This window comes from Hemitrygon akajei, chromosome 23, assembly GCF_048418815.1.
Source record: "Hemitrygon akajei chromosome 23, sHemAka1.3, whole genome shotgun sequence".
Classification (NCBI taxonomy): Eukaryota; Metazoa; Chordata; class Chondrichthyes; order Myliobatiformes; family Dasyatidae; genus Hemitrygon; species Hemitrygon akajei.
The window spans coordinates 45,572,718-45,591,619 of NC_133146.1; the positions used below are offsets into that span (position 1 = coordinate 45,572,718).

General features: G+C 39.4%; 1 protein-coding gene across 1 annotated transcript in view; it reads right to left on the reverse strand.

Annotated features, from left to right (window-relative positions):
• The window catches only part of tcerg1l (transcription elongation regulator 1 like), a 589,782-nt gene that overhangs the window by 493,042 nt on the left and 77,838 nt on the right, over positions 1 to 18,902 (reverse strand). Inside the window, exon 5 of the mRNA XM_073027558.1 lies at positions 14,365 to 14,508. Within this exon, the coding sequence (XP_072883659.1) occupies positions 14,365 to 14,508 (144 nt within the window). The remainder of the gene's footprint in view (positions 1 to 14,364; positions 14,509 to 18,902) is intronic.

The following is an 18,902-nucleotide window of genomic DNA, read 5'->3' on the forward strand; positions in this document are numbered from 1 at the left end:
ATACCACATCCACTGGCTCTCTCTCATCCACACTACTAGTTACATCTTCAAAAAATTCTATAAGATTCGTCAGACATGATTTTCCTTTCACAAATCGATGCTGACTTTGTCCAATGATTTCACCTCTTTCCAAATGTGCTGTTATCACATCTTTGATAACCGACTCTAGCATTTTCGCCACCACCGATGTCAGACTAACCGGTTTCTTTCTCCCTCCTTTTTTAAAAAGTAGAGGTTACATTAGCCACCCTCCAATCCTCAGGAACTAATCCAGAATCTAAGGAGTTTTGAAAAATTATCACTAATGCATCCACTATTTCTTGGGCTACTTCCTTAAGCACTCTGGGATGCAGACCATCTGGCCCTGAGGATTTATCTGCCTTTAATCCCTTTAATTTACCTAACACCACTTCCCTACTAACATGTATTTCCCTCAGTTCCTCCATCTCACTAGACCCGCGGTCCCTTACTATTTCCGGAAGATTATTTATGTCCTCCTTAGTGAAGACAGAACCAAAGTAGTTATTCAATTGGTCTGCCATGTCTTTGTTCCCTATGATCAATTCACCTGTTTCTGACTGTAAAGGACCTACATTTGTCTTGACCAATCTTTTTCTTTTCACGTATCTATAAAAGCTTTTACAGTCAGTTTTTATGTTCTCTGCCAGCTTTCTCTCATAATCTTTTTTCCCTTTCCTAATTAAGCCCTTTGTCCTCCTCTGCTGGTCTCTGAATTTCTCCCTGTCCTCAGGTGTGCTGCTTTATTTTGCTAATTTATATGTTTTTTCTTTGGACTTGATACTATCCCTAATTTCCCTTCTCTGGTTTATTCTTTTGCCAAACTGGGATTAACAATTGTTGTAGTTCATCCATGTGATCTTTAAATGCTTGCCATTGCATATCCACCGTCAACCCTTTAAGTATCATTTGTCAGTCTATCTTAGCTAATTCATGTCTCATACCTTCAAAGTTACCCTTCTTTAAGTTCAGAACCTTTGTTTCTGAATTAACTATGTCACTCTCCAACTTAATGAAGAATTCCACCATATTATGGTCACTCTTACCCAAGGGGCCTCGCACGACAAGATTGCTAACTAACCCTTCCTCATTGCTCAATACCCAATCTAGAATGGCCTGCTCTCTAGTTGGTTCCTTGACATGTTGGTTCAGAAAACCATCCTGCATACATTCCAAGAAATCCTCTTCCTCAGCACCCTTACCAATGTGGTTCACCCAATCGATATGTAGATTGAAGTCACCCATTATAACTACTGTTCCTTTATTGCACGCATTTCTAATTTCCTGTTTATTGCCATCCCCAACCTCACTACTACTGTTAGGTGTCCTGTACACAACTCCCACCAGTGTTTTCTGCCCCTTAGTGTTATGCAGCTCTACCCATATCGATTCCACATCCTCCAGGCTAATGTTCTTCCTTACTGTTGCCACCTCTTTAAGAATTGTTTCTTGTGATTAATTACCTGGTGTAACAGAGTTCCAAGAAAGTGGCTGTTCAAAAAGCAGCAAATTTCAGGAAGTTGGCACCTTTGTTACTAGCTTTACCAATTATTTCCAACATCGTGGAGAATGAACAAGGGAGGTACTTTGGCAATAGAGCTGCCTAGGTTTCAACAGATTGGAACAAAACTGTTTTCTCATTCCCCTGCAGAAACTCCGAAGAAAAGGAAGTAGCTATCGACAGCCTAGATGTAGTAAAGCTGGGTCAATGCCATGATCAGCCTTCAAAGCTAACATATTCTCGAGTCAATCGGGAAGGTTAATATGTTAGTTTAAAAGACTACTACATTTCCATTCAACATCTGAATTCTTTAATTTTGCTTATAATATTTTAACACATTTGTGAATGAAATATTTATTTTGCAGCATCCAAGATGTACAACTTGTCACACTAGTCTTTTGTGTTCAGCCACATAATTAAAGGATGGCCTAAGGCAAGAATTTACCTCAAATACAGAGACATGAGTTTTAAAGCAGAGATGTAATGAATTTATAAAATTACTACGGTCATGACACAAATAGCTTATTAACAGAATTTGGATCCAAATAAATGGCTGCTCAAAATTTGTGTATGAGAGGATTACTGGCTTCCTGAGCTCATGCAGAGGCACATGTCATTATTATATTAATCTGCAATGCTCTCCCATAGTTTCAGTGGATTTCATTATTGATATTGTATCATGGACGGGTGTCAAATAAAACTCGATATACAAAGTAACACAAACAAAATGCTGGAGGAACTCAGCAGGCCAGGCAGCACCTATGGAAAAGATCAAACAGTAGATGTTTGGGGCCAAGCTTCAAAGATTAAGGAATTATGTTTACTCCTTTTCTGCATGTAATGTTTAAGTGTCTTATGCCAACATTCTTTCCACACTTGTATATAATGGTTCCCATGCATGAGGAACATGTGATATCTATGTAGATGATTTTTTCCACAAAAATACCCCACCCCGTATGTTTTTCGCCTCAAAGTATTGTCATTACCTTGTCTGAAAAGACAGAAGGCTGGGAATAAACTATCAAAGAGGTGTTACGTTTCTTCACTGCTACATTGGGTACAATTGGCTTATCTTTATATGATCTTCAAACATAAGTCAGTGTTTCTATTTATGAGAGTCAATGTTACATACTGGTTCAGGTCACCCTTGGTAAAAATTCTATAACATTTCAAGGAAAGAAGAATTGCTAATGCATACTGGAGGATATATTCTTAATGAGCCATTGTGTTTCTTGGATGACTCAATCAGACTCATGTCTCAATGATATTTCTATGCTTTCTCTCATTTTTGCTTTAACAGGGGCTTTATTGGCCTGGAATATTAACCCTTATTGAAAGACAACCTCTACAAACCATTTAATATATAGTTATACCCACTAATCTCAGGGCAGCAACTTACCCATTAACTGATCACTTTAGAAACAGTCCTTTACCCTGATGATTTATGGCATTTAACCAATGGGTACATTAGCAGAATCACTCTCCTCTGAAGAACCCACCGTGTGCAGAATTGTGAAGGAGTATGTCCCTCATTTCCAGAATAATTAGTGTTGTAAGAATAATGGGTAAATAAACTTGGGATTGTTTCTTCACCTTCAACAGCATTCAGATGTTTTGTGTTACTGCTGCTGTGGGAATGTGTTATGTCAAAAACAAACTATTAAGGGAATAGTACAAACTGTTAAGGGAATAGTCAATAACTACTCTGGGTCTTCATGAGGATCTTCCAACTATTAAAGGATCCTTGACAGTATGGGCAGATAGAGCTTCCTTCATGCACTGAGCAACATGGCATGATTCTGATATTAGGAAACTGCCCTTTGCTACTATGACCGCTAACTGGATGAACCCAGTCCAAATTTGTCATTAATATGATTTGTCCTGGAAAAGATATTAATTGCGATTTATTCCACTTTATGTTAATTATTAATTGCTTAACACAGAGATAAAAAAGCTCTTTCTGATCTAATTTCCAGGCGAGTTCCTTTGCAACAATAACATATTCCTGAGATAGATAAGAATGAAATAAAAGAGGTAATGTTAATTAAAATCCAATTATGGCCAAAAATAGGAAATTTTAAGTGACTACAGTACTTACATAATTAAGAAATAATAAGGGAGTTGTAACTATATAAACTGGGGCAGGGAATGAAATACAATTTGTAAGCAATTTGCAGATGTGCAGTCATAACACTTAATACTTATGAAGAGTTTCAATTATTCTTCAAGGGAATGGGAAGTTTGGTGAAAAGAGCAAGAACAATTTTTTGGGATATATCAAACTCTTAAGTTGTACATTCTATGTGTAGCAAGAGCGGATGCTAAACTGGAACTGATTCTGGATGATAAAGCAGAACAGGCATCTAATTTAGAAAACAGAAATACAATCAGTAATTATTGGCTGTAATATAATTAATATATAAATATATGGTGTTGAATTTTGTGCCGTAATTAGCAAACATTGTAACTGTGCAGGGATTGATCTCCAACTAATTAATGTGTAAAAAGACATGTTAATCATCGGAGTATTGAAGACAGATATTTGAGTATAGTATGAATAAAGCAGGGAGTAAACATATTCATAACAGAAGTTGTACTTAGCATGGTTAAAAAGAATAGCTAAAGTAAATACAGATATTTAATGTAAAGTATTTTATCAATACGAGGAGCAATAAAGTAGAGATAATTAACAAGAATTTAGAAAAAAGCACACAGAACTCTTTATAAGAGACATGGCGCAGAAAAAGCAAACCATTGCACTTATAGAAAATGAGGTAATTTTATTTATTTATTGAGATGCAGTGTGAAATAGGCCTTTCCAGCCTTTCGAGCCATGTCGCCCAACCAGCAATCCCTGGATTTAATCTTAATTTACAATGATCAATTACCCTAGCAACTAGTACATCTTTGGACTGTGAGGAAACCGGAGCACCCCAAAGAAATCCATGTGGTAATGGGGAGAACCAACTCCTTGAATTGAACCCACATTACATGTACTGTAAAGCAGTGTGCTAACCACTACACTGTTGTGATGCCCATTTTCTTGCGTTTGCTATGGGATGCATCAGCTCACTTGCAAACAGTGCATATCTGAGCATCTGGTAGTTTGGAGCACTGTTTAAGAGCACAAAAAAAAAACACAGGAAAAGAGACAACTGAATATCCACTGGAAAAGTACACACCAGAAAGGTCATAACATGAAGCAGAATATTGACAGAAGCAGTGACATTTTTGAGCTCACTGTTGCAGCTGGTGCTCACTCAAGCTTTCATGGATGAATGCTCTTAAGTACCCGTTTAAATGGATTATCAAAGCTTACAAATTAACAGTTTGTTGAATTCTGATGGCTGCAAATATGCAGTGCAGCATGCAAGAAAATAGGTACAAAAATAATCAAATCCCCAAGGAGAAACCTGCCCCCCAGAATCAGGAGCAGGAATGGTTTGGGATCCATGGGCGCCAATAATCAAGTAAATTTTATAGGGAATCCGGATGAGACATGACTGCTAGAGACCAGTGATGGGAGATTCTTTCAGAAATTGCCTATTAACACAAAAGTAATATTTGAGTAAAGAGAAAACTCTGAAAGCATCACTTGTAATAATACCATCATTCCAATACCATCAATACCAAAAAGTTTTGAAAACTTGAAGAAAAAGCCTTGAATCAATCTCACTCTCAAAAAGATTTGACATTTTATAGTTAATGCTCCTGCTGATTTCTCTCATTCACAGCTTCCTTTTGGGTTTATGATATTCCATCTTTCTCTAAAAATTGTCAGTTCTAATTAATTGTAAATAATTCATATTTTTGGTCTTGATTATTTATATTTTTAAAGATTTTATAAATCCTGATAAATTGATGTCTGTATAATTTATTCAGGTTCTTTACAATTTATGTGCTTAATTTTCCTCTCTGCTATTCTCTTGCTGTTTTAATGCTTCTTTGGTTCGACAGTAGCAGAAGGAGTGAGAGATATTACTTCCCTGAGGAAATGTAGCACCAATCCATTGATTTGCAGAAAAGGACCAGTTTCTAGGTTTGTTATTGGCGGGGGACCTTATCCGTGCAGTGAACAGATCAAGAAATTGCAAGTGTACTACCCATAATTTTACATCAATTCCTTTTTATTAGACCACAGACTGTAAAGCTGTGATTTTCCAATAAGCCCCAAAAGTAACAAGTCTGATAGCAGAATCCTTGCAATTTACTCCAATTATTTTTAATTCCATTTTGATATTAACTATGAATTCCTTTTCTACCTCATTAACCTGATAGTTTCATGTGATTTTCTTGTTAATTCTATTTTCAAGTAGGTAATCTAACTGTGATCTGCAGGGCATTTTGGCTGAGAGCAATTTAAAAGAAAACAATATCTGCTCATTAACAACACAGTTTGTCTTCAATGAAAGGGAAAAGTATCCCCTGACTTTTTCTTTCAATATCTAAGAGTCAGGTTTCCACTAACTCAGTAACACACACATAATCATGACAGACTCATCCAAAAATACCATAAAAGATCATTTAGTTCTAAATGAGAGCATTTACCCCTCTTTTACCTTAGCATTTTATACAAGGATACATAAAGCATTTGATGTTGGTGCCAAACCAATAGTCCCTTCTTAGGACCAACTTCAGTTTAACTATGATATACTTCTCTAATTTATTCTTAGCAACCATCATATGAACTGGTTGAATTTCAAAATTTCAATGATTCAATCACCATTAATTGCACTAATTATATGAATGAGTATTTAGCAATTTAGCTTTCATTACTTGCACTTGGTGAAAATTCAGTTTTAGGATTCATGTTAATGACAATCCATGCTACGCTAAAAGCTAACCCCACCAGGCCAGCGGTACCGTCCCTCCTGCTCTCAAATGTCCCTTCCATCGACAACAAGCTGGATGAGCTGCATCTGCTGAGAGAAACACACAAGGAGTTTAAAGACTGTTGTGTGTATATTCTCAGGGAATCCTGACTCCACAACAAAATAATGGACTCGGCGATACAGCTAGAGGGAATGGCATCGTTTCGTGCGTACAGAGAGGCAGCTATCTCCGGTAAGAGCCGGGGAGGGGATCTGTGTATCTACATCAATAAAAACTGGTGTGCGAACGCTACAGTAGCTGCCAAACACTGCTCACCTCTGGCTGAATTTCTCATTGTGAAATGCCGGCCGAGGGAATTCACCAACATGTTTGTAGCAGCTGTTTATGTAGCTCCCCGTGCAAATGCTAAGGCTAATGCTATCGAAGCACTGGGAGGCCTACATGAAGCCATCAGTGAGCTACCGACTACACATCCTGACAGCTTTGAGGTGATTGCTGGGGACTTTAACCACACCAGCTTAAAGACTGTGTTCCCCAAATTCCTGCAATATGTGGATTTTAAAACCAGGGGAGACAACACACTGGACTTGGTTTATACCAACACCCCACAGGCATACAAAGCAGCCCCCCACCCTCATCTTGGCCACTCTGACCACATATCTATCATGTTAACACCAGCATATAAACCACTGCTTAAACGTGTGAGAGCAGAGAAAAGAGAGATAAGGGTCTGGCCAAAAGGAGCAGCCTCAGCACTACAAGACTGTTATTTGCACACAGACTGGGACATATTCAAAACAGCAACCTCCTATGATGACCAAACAGACATTGAGGAGTATGTTGAGGCAGTGATCAGCTACATCGCCAAATGCACGGAGGATGTCAATGTGATGAAAACCTTCACTGCACGTGGTAATCAAAAGCCATAGATGACAACAGAGGTGCGTTCGCTACTGAAGGCCCGTGACACAGCCTACAGATCGGGGGACAGGAGTGCAATTCGCTCAGCCAGGACTGCGCTTTCACTAGGGATCAGAAAAGTGAAAAGGGACTACGTGGGCAAAATACATGGACACTTCTGTGACACAGGTGACACCAGCCTGATGTGGCAGGGAATTCAAGCTCTGACAGACTACAAGATCAGGCAGAAAACTGATGACAGCGATGCCTCTCTTCCAGCCAGGCTCAACAATTTCTTTGCACGTTTTGAAGCATCAAACACTACAGCAAGGGGGAGAGCCAGTCCCTTCTTACCATCTGACCAGCCGGCTCCAATCATTGATTCAGAGCAAACACGGAGGACCCTTGCCAGGGTCAACCCACGAAAAGCGGGAGGTCCCAACAACATCCCTGGACGTGTGCTCAAGGAATGTGCTGATGTATTAGCAGATGTCCTGACAAACATTTTCAACATCTCCCTTAGTCAAGCCATTGTCCCCAGATGCTTCAAAACCTCCACAATCATCCCTGTAGCAAAGAAATCAGTTGTAGCCTGTCTGAATGATTACCGTCCCGTCGCCCTGACCCCCATAGTGATTAAATGTTTTGAACTGTTTGTCAAGCATATCACAGCCAGCCTCCCTCATTGCTGGATCCTCTACAGTTTGCTTATCGTCCAAATCGCTCTACGGAGGACACAAAATCAACCACACTGCACACAGTTCTCTCTCACTTGGACAATAAAGACACTAATGCCAGGATCCTGTACATTGATTTCAGTTCAGCTTTCAATACCATCATCCTGCAGAGACTAGTGGAGAAACTGTCGCTGCTTGGCCTTAACACTGCCATGTGTCGCTGGATTCTGGATTTCTTGACAGAGAGACCACAGTCAGTCCATGTTGGCAGGAACATCTCTGACTCCATCACACTGAGCACTGGATCCCCACAAGGCTGTGTGCTCAGCCCACTGCTGTTTACACTGCTAACACGTGACTGTGCAGCCAGATTCAAGGGGAACTTGATCATTAAATTTGCTGATGATACCACAGTGGTGGGGCTCATCAGCAAAAATGATGAAATAATGTACAGGGAGGAGGTCAAACACCCAGAGAACTGGTACAGTGACAACAACTTGATGCTTAATGTCACCAAAACCAAGGAGATGATCGTTGATTTTAGACAGTCTCAGCCTGAGCACACACCCCTCAGCATCAGCAGCTCCACAGTGGAGAGAATGGAAAACATCAAGTTCCTTGGGGTGCAGATCTCGGACAATCTCACCTGGTCCAGGAACACCACTGGGATTGTGAAACGGGCCCAGCAGAGATTGCGCTTTCTGAAGAAACTTAAACAAGCATCACTCCCCACTAACATCTTAACTACATTCTACAGAGGCGTGGTTGAGAGTGTGCTGACCTTTTGCATCACAACCTGGTACTCCAGCTGCAGTGTTGCCGACAAAAAAGCCTTGCAGAGGGTGGTTAGGGGAGCAGAGAAGGTGATTGGGGTCTCCCTACCTTCAGTCCAAGACCTCTTTCAGAGTCGATGCCTCCAGAAGACACAGTACATCATTAAAGACCCCTCACACCCTCTCCATAAACTGTTTGTTCTTCTGCCATCAGGTAAACGTTACAGGAGCATCAAAACAAAAACCACAAGGCTACTAAACAGCTTCCTCCCACAGGCAGTCAGACTGCTAAATAGCTGCTCTACCTGACTCTGCTTTGGACACTTTTAACTTGATTTTAACCAATATGTGGGTGTTTTGTTTTACTATTTATTGTTGTGTTTACTATTTATTGTTGCGTTTGTTATGTTATGATTGCACTTGCCCTGGGAAACGCTGTCTCATTCTGTCCTGCAGAACTGATGTATGGTTGGAATGACAATAAAGTTTTTGAATCTTGAATCTTGAACAATAAAAGAACTATAGAATTAATACTAGAATTGTTTCCTCAGGCAATTACTTGTTCATATCAATGGAATATGAAGTAAGGAATGAAATGATCTATGCCAGCCCCAACATTTCTATGAAATGATTCACCCCCACCATTATGTGGCATGTAGGATGCGATCATGGTCTCATGACCATGATTGTTCTTTACAACTTTTCTATAGAAGTGGTTTGCCATTGCCTTTTTCCGGGCAACGTCCTTTCACAACGGTGACCCCAGCCATTATGAACATTCTACAGAGACCGACTGCCTAGCATCAGTGGTCACATAAGCAGGATTTCTGATGTGCACCAGCTGCTCATACAACTATCCACCATTTGCTCCCATGGCCCTGATCCCAGGGGAGGGGGGGTTAAGCAGATACTACACCTTGCCAAGGGTAGCCTGCAGGCCAGCAGACGGAAGAAGCACCTTACAGCTCCTTTGGTAGAGACGCATCTCCACCCGCCCACATATTTGAAATTGGAATAAAGTAAAAGTAATAAAGTATTTGGAGAAGGAAGTCTGAGAATCAGAACGGGAGTGCTGCGGGAGCCATTTTGATTTTTTTCTTCCCATCGGGGATAAGAGAGGCGGGATTGCACAGGCGCGTGACGTCGGGCAGTGAAGCGCAGAAGATTTAAAAGGAACACAGCCTTATACAGCGGGCAGTGTCGTTTGCGGGAAAGGTAAGGTTGAAAGGAAAGGTTAAAAGTTTGACAGAGCCATGGTTTTCAAGGGAAATTGGAAACTTGGTTCAGAAAAAGAGAGAGTTCTACAATAAATATAGGCAGCATGGAGTAAACGAAGTGCTCGAGGAATATAAAGAATCTTAAGAAAGAAATTAGAAAAGCTAAAAGAAGATATGAGGTTGCTTTGGTAAGTAAGGTGAAAATAAATCCAAAGGGTTTCTACAGTTATATTAATAGCAAAAGGATAGTGAGGGATAAAATTGGTCCCTTAGAGAATCAGAGTGCACAGCTATGTGTGGAGCCAAAAGAGATGGGGGAGATTTTGAACAATTTATTTACTTTGCTATTCAATAAGGAGAAGGATATTGAATTGTGTAAGGTAAGGGAAACAAGTAGGGTAGTTATGGAAACTATGATGATTAAACAAGAGGAAGTTCTGGCGCTTTTAAAGAATATAAAAGTGGATAAGTCTCCGGATCCTGACAGGATATTCCCTAGGACCTTGAGGGAAGTTAGTGTAGAAATAGCAGAGGCTCTGACAGAAATATTTCAAATGTCATTAGAAACGGGGATGGTGCTGGAGGATTGGCGTATTGCTCATGTGGTTCCATTGTTTAAAAAGGGTTCTAAGAATAAACCTAGCAATTATCGGCCTGTAAGTTTGACGTCAGTGGCGGGTAAATTAATGGAAAGTATTCTTAGAGATGGTGTATATAAGTATCTGGATAGACAGGGTCTGATTAGGAATGGTCAACATGAATTTGCACATGGAAGGTCATGCTTGATAAATCTTATTGAATTTTTTGACGAGGGTAAAGCAGTGGATGTTGTCTATATGGACTTCAGTGAAGCCTTTGACAAGGTTCCACATGGAAGGCTAGTTAGGAAGGTTCAATTGTTAGGTATTAATATTGAAGTAGTAAAATGGATTCAACAGTGGCTGGATGAGAGATGCCAGAGAGTAGTGGTGGATAACTGTTTGTCAGGTTGGAGGCCGGTGACTAGTGGTGTGCCTCAGGGATTTGTACTGGGTTCAATGTTGTTTGTCATATACATTAATGATCTGGATGATGGGGTGGTAAATTGGATTAGTAAGTATGCAGATGATACTAAGATAGGTGGCATTGTGGATAATGAAGTAGATTTTCAAAGCTTGCAGAGAGATTTAGGCCAGTTAAAAGAGTGGGCTAAAAGATGGCAGATGGAGTTTAATGCCGGTAAGTGTGAGGTGTTACATTTTGGTAGGAATAATCAAAATAGGACATACATGGTAAATGGTAGGGCATTGAGGAATGCAGTAGAACAGAGTGATCTAGGAATAATGGTGCATAGTTCCCTGAAGGTGGAATCTCATGTGGATAGGGTGGTGAAGAAAGCTTTTGGTATGCTGGCCTTTATAAATCAGAGCATTGAGTATAGGAGCTGGGATGTAATGTTAAAATTGTACAAGGCATTGGTGAGGCCAAATTTGGAGTATTGTGTACAGTTCTGGTCACCGAATTATAGGAAAGATATCAACAAAATAGAGAGAGTACAGAGGAGATTTACTAGAATGTTACCTGGGTTTCAGCACCTAAGTTACAGAGAACGGTTGAACAAATTAGGTCTTTATTCTTTGGAGCATAGAAGGTTGAGGGGGGACTTGATAGAGGTATTTAAAATTATGAGGGGGATAGATAGAGTTGACGTGGATAGGCTTTTTCCTTTGGGAGTAGGGGAGATTCAAACAAGAGGACATGAGTTGAGAGTTAGGGGGCAAAAGTTTAGGGGTAACACAAGGGGGAACTTCTTTACTCAGAGAGTGCTACCTGTGTGGAACGAGCTTCCAGTAGAAGTGGTAGAGGCAAGTTCGATATTGTCATTTCAAAAAAAAATTGGATAGGTATATGGACAGGAAGGGAATGGAGGGTTATGGGCTGAGTGCAGGTCGGTGGGACTAGGTAAGAGAAAGCGTTTGCCACGGACTAGAAGAGCCGAGATGGCCTGTTTCCGTGCTGTAATTGTTATATGGCTGTATGGTTACATAAAATTGCAACTTTGTTTGGGGGTTCTAAATAAATGGTTGTCAAATTAAGCCAATAAAAAGACAAATTAATCATTCAATACTGACACCTATGTCAAACCAACTTGTTATCCCCTTCTGCAATACTTGAAATTTCCTTCCACCATTTGCAACAGTCGAAATCATACTATTCAGCTTGCTATTCTTAAATCACATGCAGAGATTACATTACCTAAGTCTTTTTCCCACCAATTGCAAACAATGGAAGTTGTTATTCAGCCTTTCAAGTTATTATTCACATTTCTTCAATTACTTTTCATAGAATTCACTAAAAAGCACACAAAAATATGAGCTACAATACAATGAAACAAAATGCCCAGACAAACCTTTGCTTTAATGAGTAGTATTATTTGAACACCAACATCTCACATTAGCTTAGATACATCATGTTTCTTCTGAGAAGTTGAGTTCAAATAATAAAGGTATACATTTTGATTTTTAGAGCCCTGAAACTAAACATTACGTAGGTGAAGGCTACAGTCAAAGAATTTAAAAGGACTTTAGCCAAATAGTTTGGCAGTTAGTGTTATTGCCTCATAAATGCAAAGACGTGTTCTCAGTCTGATTTGCCTTAAATTTACACACGTTCCTCTTGACTGCATGAGTCTTTCCAAGGTGCTCAAGTTTCCTCCCACATTTCAAAGACGTGATTTTTTCTAGTTTATTTAACTTCTGTAAATTACCCAATGGTGTGCAAGTGACAGGTAAATCAGAGCTATGTTGTTGGCTTTGTTGGGTTACAGTAAAGCAAGTGGGGTTCAGGATTGTTGAGAATGCTCCATAGCTGGTATAGATTGCTGTCCAAGTTGCATGCCATCTTGGACAATGACTCCCATCCACTCCATAATGTACTGGTTAGGCACAGGAGTACATTCAGCCAGAGACTCATTCCACCGAGATGTAACACTGAGCGTCATAGGAAGTCATTCCTACCTGTGGCCATCAAACTTTACAACTCCTCCCTTGGAGTGTCAGACACCCTGAGCCAATAGGCTGGTCCTGGACTTATTTCCACTTGGCATGATTAAATTATTATTTAATTATTTATGGTTTTATATTGCTATATTTCTTCACTATTCTTCGTTGGTGCAGCTGTAATGAAACCCAATTTCCCTCAGGATTAATAAAGTATGTCTGTCTGTCTGTCTGTTACCTGTGCCTCCTTCTAAAGAGATAGGGTATGCATTCAAATTTCTTTTCAACAATTTAAATTGACTATCAACCAGGGCTAATCTCCACCATGGAAATTTTACAGCCATAATCACCCACAGTTCTCAACAACTGAGCACCAAAGCCACGAAAACCAAATTCTACCGCAATAGCTTCTTCATCTACACAACATTGACAAACAGTACTCAGTTTAGATCAAGCATTAACTAAGGGCTCTTCTGAACCAATCCAGAACTAAACAATCATTATTTTAGTAATTATTCTTTCTGCTCCCACTGTAAACATGATCCATAAAATGCCTTAGTACTTTATAACATATTGCAGAAATTATATAATTAGGCACATAAAAAGATAGTAAAAACTGGAACATATATTAGTGAATTGTTCATTTGCATTCATATTTTAATTGGTATATGATCTTTAAACTATCTAAAATGAGACAAATTACCTTCCATATACTTAACATACAAGTGCCAATTGTGCTGTGGTTAAGTGAGTTCTTAAAATGAAGAAAACAATAAAGTAGGCTTGCATTAAGATCATAATTATTCCTATTCAAACTTTGGTACAATTGCTTTGTTTTCTTAAGTTCGCAACGGCTCGTTTTTACCTCCAATCTCCAATCAGCAGGTTCAAGTTCATTGCAATACTTGTTAAGTAGTATAGAGAAGATATGACACAGACAGAATGGTATACAAAGGTGGAAATCACAGAAAAATTTTGTGAGAAAGGTTATATAGTCAAGAGATTGCCCAGTTTCTGATCCATACAAATTGATGAGCATGAAAGAAAGCAACGCTATCCAAATTGCTCAATAGGACAATAAATAAAACTATGGGTGCACAAGCCAGTGAGGGATTTCTCATATTGCAAACAAAATGCAGTACAATACAGACAACCAATATTTAATGTACAGATTAAGGACCGAGACATCACTTTAGATCACTGCTCGATGCAGCACAACAGAATTGAAACTGACAAGTAATTTTGATTTTCCATGTAGCCTTTTTCCTAAAATATCTTGAAAGTCTATAAATTAGCTATATTTCTCATAGTCATCAATTCTAAATTATAAAGACAATTATATTAAAATTGTGAATTTCTAAATATGTCAATACTCAGTTGATCAGTTTTCACAGACTTGGGTTTATTCTGCCCTCTCACCACTAATGCTAATCAAGCTTAACAGGACACAAGCTGAAGATCACTTACCAATACTTCGATCCCTTGCATTAAACTCAGCAACACTTTTGATGTCACAGGTTGTAGGTTGGCCATAATTTCGTTTACCCAAATCTCTCTGGAGACAATAAATCTGTCTGAGCAATTGAGTGCTCGGGTGACTGGAGGATGTCACTAAATTAAATGGAAAGAAATAATGTGTCTAGATGAATGAAGAATGAATAGAAACGATTTAATTCAGTAAGTAAAAGACATTGCAACAGAGCACCATTTTGTAACTGAGTTACATCATTATAGATGAACAAAAAACAACTATACAAGAAACAACTAACACCAGTTATTAAATTCCCTGTCTGGACAATTATGAAGTAAATGGAAGAGCAGAATGTGTTAGGTAGTAAGTTTTGAAATCCAACAAACCTGATGTGAATAAGGTTTCTACATGTTTGGGCAGTTTCAATTCAGCTTCTTAAAGGTAGAAATTCACAAATTTCATGGGACTTACTTTTCCAAAAATACAATTGCTTGACAAACTGAATACTGTAACATCTCAGCATCAAATTAGAATCCCAAAATGTGTTACAGGAGCTCATTCAAGATTAGTACTGAAATGAATGAGTCAAGTCTTTCACATGCCCAGTCTCTCAGCATTCACAACTGCCATATCAACGGTTCCTTAAAGTAACTGCTGGGGACCACTTTCAAAATCCGAGTCAACTGCAGTTTCATACTAACCCATCAGATTTAAACCATTATGTTTTCCAGTGAATTAGGGATATAGTATTTTAAAATAATTGTATTATGCAAAAAATTTTATAACAGTTTTATGATATTGACTTGGCCGTTGTTTCAAATGTCACAGGCTACTTAATCCTGTAGATATATCAAAGCATAACATTTTTGATCTGACCTAAACCATTCAGTACTTTATTACAACTTAGGATGTAATGGGCTTGTCCACTGCCTTGTGGCATAAGCTAAATTTTCATGCTCTTGCACATGCCCGTCCAACTTTAACAGAGGTGACAGAACACAGCACTTGGTGAAATGGGGTCGTATCTGGAACACTGAGCTCCTTGTTTTCACTGCATATGGATGAACTGAATAACAGATATGTTCCGTAGAACAACAACTTGGAAAAATATGTTTCCATGGTTTCAAGAAGAGATGGATGAATAAAATAAATTTTCAGCAGAAAATAATATCACTGGTTTGCGATCTGCATGTTTGCAACAGACTTTATAAGAATAGATCAACATCAGGAGATGGCAGGATTATAAAGAGTTAGTCACATTAACTGCCTCCCCACTCTCTGGTTTCTGCAAGATGAGTGGCATTAAAATTATTGTCTCAGCACATAACCGGCTACATTGTAGGATTCTGAAAAATTGATGGTAGAAATTGCGGAGGCCGTCAAAATTACACTTCAGGTCTCTGAGTATAAATGAGTGCTGAAGGACTGGAGCGTGTCCAATGCTTTACCCATCTCAAAAGAAAAAATGGAGAAATAATTAATCTAGATAATTACATGCCACTTAGCTCAACATCTGCGGCAAGGAAGATTTTAGACTGCTTAATTGAGGATAAAACTGCCACATATTTAAATAAGGAGAAAATAGTTTAAATAAGAGAAAATAGTTACAGGTACCTAGATCCAGAAGATACAATCAAGGTTTACATATTCCATAGAAATATTTTAGAGAGGTAAAGGACAACAATATATGGGGGTAAAAGATGAATGCAGAAAGTACAGATTTAATACTTTATGCAACAGCATAAGTGTGATTTATAATTGGCAGGAGAATAGTCAAGTTTCTCAGGCCAGTTAGAAGTACCGGTAGTTGGAACTGGTCGATCCATGTGACAGGAGGATACAGCTATTCAATGGGAGAAGGAATGGCTTAGTGTAGGCTGGTATCAAAATTTACAGGCAATACCAAAAAGATATTGTTAATTCCTCTGAAAGGTAAAGGAAAGTAAAGTGAGATTCATAAAATGGAATGCTGGTTTAAAATGGCAGTAGAAACTCAAAATAACAGAGGCAATGCATCAAAATGTAAAAGCGGTATCTGAATGAAAGTAGGCTGAGTAGTGTAAAAACACAAGCATACTTGGAAGAACTTGTGAACGAACTATTAATAGCAGCACCTCAGGCTATGGAAAATTAACATAATCCTGGTCTTCATCCAAAGAGATAGATTTGGCTCCATGCATTAAATGCAAGATGTAGCAGTCTACATGGTTGAATTCATTGCAGAAACAGAGTACAATGCAAATGCTAATACTTAGCAAATTCTGTACATGACTAATAACTACCTTTGACAAAAGCTAAGAGAGAATGAAAAATCTTGAATTAGATCACTCAATACAGTCGGCCCTCCTTATCCGTGAGTTCCGCATGAGCGGATTCAACCATCCGCGGATCGGGAAAACCCAGAAGTTCTCTCTCCAGCACTCATTGTTTGAGCATGTACAGACTATTTTTTCTTGTCATTATTCCCTAAACAATACAGTATAACAACTGTTTACATAGCAATTACATCGTATTAGACAATAGACAATAGACAATAGGTGCAGAAGTAGACCATTCGGCCCTTCGAGACTGCACCGCCATTTTGAGATCATGGCTGATCAATTACTATCAATACCCGGTTCCTGCCTTGTCCCCATATCCCTTGATTCCCCTATCCATAAGATACCTATCTAGCTCCTTCTTGAAAGCATCCAGAGAATTGGCCTCCACTACCTTCCGAGGCAGTACATTCCAGACCCCCACAACTCTCTGGGAGAAGAAGTTTTTCCTTAACTCTGTCCTAAATGACCTACCCCTTATTCTCAAACCATGCCCTCTGGTACTGGACTCTCCCAGCATCTGGAACATATTTCCTGCCTCTATCTTGTCCAATCCCTTAATAATCTTATATGTTGCAATCAGATCCCCTCTCAATCTCCCTAATTCCAGCGTGTACAAGCCCAGTCTCTCTAACCTCTCTGCGTAAGACAGTCCAGACATCTCAGGAATTAACCTCGTGAATCTACGCTGCACTTCCTCTACAGCCAGAATGTCCTTCCTTAACCCTGGAGACCAAAACTGTACACAATACTCCAGGTGTGGTCTCACCAGGGTTCTGTACAAATGCAAGAGGATTTCTTTGCTCTTGTACTCAATTCCCTTTGTAATAAAGGCCAACATTCCATTAGCCTTCTTCACTGCCTGCTGCACTTGCTCATTCACCTTCAGTGACTGATGAACAAGGACTCCGAGATCTCTTTGTATTTCTCCCTTACCCAACTCTACACCATTCAGATAATAATCTGCCTTCCTGTTCTTACTCCCAAAGTGGATAACCTCACACTTATTCACATTAAACGCCATCTGCCAAGTATCTGCCCACTCACCCAGCCTATCCAAGTCACCCTGAATTCTCCTAACATCCTCATCACATGTCACACTGCCACCCAGCTTAGTATCATCAGCAAATTTGCTGATGTTATTTGCTATGCCTTCATCCAAATCGTTAACGTAAATGGTAAACAGCTGTGGTCCCAATACCGAGCCCTGTGGCACCCCACTAGTCACCACCTGCCATTCCGAGAAACACCCATTCACCGCTACCCTTTGCTTTCTATCTGCCAACCAGTTTTCTATCCATGTCAATGCCTTCCCCCCGATGCCCCGAGCTTTGATTTTACCCACCAATCTTCTATGTGGGACCTTATCAAATGCCTTCTGAAAATCGAGGTACACTACATCCACTAGATCTCCCCCGTCTAACTTCCTGGTTACATCCTCGAAAAACTCCAACAGATTAGTCAAGCATGATTTACCCTTGGTAAATCCATGCTTGCTTGGCCCAATCCTATCACTGCTATCTAGATAAGCCACTATTTCATCCTTAATAATGGACTCTAGCATCTTTCCCACCACCGATGTCAGGCTGACAGGTCGATAGTTCTCTGTTTTCTCCCTCCCTCCTTTCTTAAAAAGTGGGATAACATTAGCCATTCTCCAATCCTCAGGAACTGATCCTGAATCTAAGGAACATTGGAAAATGATTACCAATGCATCCGCAATTTCCAGGGCCACCTCCTTTAGTACCCTAGGGTGCAGACCATCTGGACCTGGGGATTTGTCAGCCTTCAGTCCCATCAGTCTTCTCATCACCATTTCCTTCCGAATGTCAATCTGTTTCATTTCCTCTGTTACCCTATGTCCTCGGCCCATCCATACATCTGGGAGATTGCTTGTGTCTTCCTTAGTGAAAACAGATCTAAAGTACTCATTAAATTCTTCTGCCATTTCTCTGTTTCCCAAAACAATTGCACCCAATTCATTCTTCAAGGGCCCAACATTGTTCTTAACTATCTTCTTTCTCTTCACATACCTAAAAAAGCTTTTGCTATCTTCCTTTATATTCCTGGCTAGCTTGCGTTCGTACCTCATTTTTTTCTCCCCGTATTGTCTTTTTAGTTAAGTTCTGTTGTTCCTTAAAAACTTCCCAATCATCTGTCCTCCCACTCACCTTAGCTCTGTCATATTTCCTTTTTCTTAATGCTATGCAGTCTCT